This window comes from Coenobita brevimanus, chromosome 24 (assembly GCF_032717465.1).
Source record: "Coenobita brevimanus isolate Jiangsu-jjx chromosome 24, ASM3271746v2, whole genome shotgun sequence".
Lineage (NCBI taxonomy): Eukaryota > Metazoa > Arthropoda > Malacostraca > Decapoda > Coenobitidae > Coenobita > Coenobita brevimanus.
In genome coordinates, this window is record NC_136977.1 from 51,706,730 (window position 1) to 51,708,309 (window position 1,580).

At 49.4% G+C, this 1,580-nt stretch overlaps 1 protein-coding gene across 1 annotated transcript in view; it reads left to right on the plus strand.

Annotated features, from left to right (window-relative positions):
* LOC145393378 (uncharacterized) overlaps nt 1–807 on the plus strand; it is a 927-nt gene extending 120 nt beyond the window's left edge. The window contains exon 1 of the mRNA XM_080267476.1: nt 1–807. This exon is cut by the window's left edge and continues 120 nt beyond it. Coding sequence (XP_080123602.1) covers nt 1–807 — 807 coding nt within the window.
* Nucleotides 808–1,580: the final 773 nt, after the last annotated feature.

The following is a 1,580-nucleotide window of genomic DNA, read 5'->3' on the forward strand; positions in this document are numbered from 1 at the left end:
GACAGGAAGCGCGACCATTACGACAGCAAGCACCACGGCACCACACTCCACGAAAGCGACCACCTCGACGGCAATCACCAGAGCTATCTTCACGACAGCAAACACCAAGACAGGGATCACCAGGACAGCAAACATCAAGGTCAGGGTCGGGTGGGCGTAGGCTGTAGGCGGCCAAGGGTGTGTGCGGTCAAGTACCAACTGAGACCCAGGTCACTGAAGTCACGCTACTTGTGTGACCCTGAGTGGAGCCTGCAGGATCCCCTGGATCATAAGCCGCGTACACCCCCGCTGTCAAGGTACCGCAGGAAGACTGCCAACGCCCGCGAGAGATGCCGTATGCGGCAGATCAACAATGCCTTCGAGAGTCTGCGTGGCGTGCTGCCCTGGTGGGTGTGCCGACGCCGGGCGGCCACCGACATGACTAAAATCGCCACTCTGAGGTTGGCCTCAGCCTATATCAGGTCCTTGCAGGACATGCTGGACGGTAACGCTCCTCAAGACACCTGCGCCTGGGTCCTCTCCAGCATCTTTGGTGAGGAACACGAGCCCCAGCAAACAGAAGTCACCCTCGTCGATGCAGATGGCGTCCCCAGAAAAGCGCAGCCGCTGCAGCAGCAGCAGCAGATGTTCCAGGACACGGACCTGTTCACTCTGCTGTGCGAGACCGGGGAGGCCACACCGCTAAACGACCTAGACACGTTTTCTGCGGGCCCGTCAGACTCGCACACTGACCCTGTTAAGCTGTTCATCAACTGTGACCTGGACATCCCATGGCAGCAGCAGCAACAACAAACGCTCGTCACTTGACACCCCGTTACATACTACACACGCACACGCACACACTCGCACAAGCAGATTCGAACCGTGTTTTATCACATAGTGGTTAGGTGGAGAGAAATTATCAAGACTCTGATGTACTGGTTATGACAAAGACAGTGAAGTAGGAGGACAGTACCTGATAATGTACATTTCTCAACTGTGATACTGGTCCATACATTATTCTTATCATCATCAACATCACCGTCATTAGCCTGTTTCCCACTAATTTAATGAGTTAGAATACAGAAATAGAAATCATGTATACAGCCACGTTCATAAGTAGGGATACATATCTGCTCGTGTTATCAATTGTAGTGTCCACTACTGGTGAGATACGGAACAATTTCACTCACTGCCTGGTGCACTGATCATCATTGCACCAGGCAGGAAAGGAAACAGTGGACAATGAACCTACATTAGACAAAACGGATAGATGTGTATCCTTTATTATGAACGCGACTTTCCTTCTCAGTGTCATGGTGCTTATGTTTCTAAGAATATTGTGTTATATATCTGAAATGAATGGCCGTAATCTCAAAACGGAGATATAAGGTAGATTTATGAAGTCCTCCATTTGTACCGGTCGTTGTGCATGTTGCGGATATTAGTTGTGGTTAGTCTGATGCCACGTTACAGAGTGCATTTGTAGGTAGTGGTCAGACATTTGACTCCCATCACAGACTTCACAAATGACTCAGAAATTGGAGGCTTACTTTCATCATACTGCATAGATTATTAAAAAAAAAATGTTTCATCTTTTC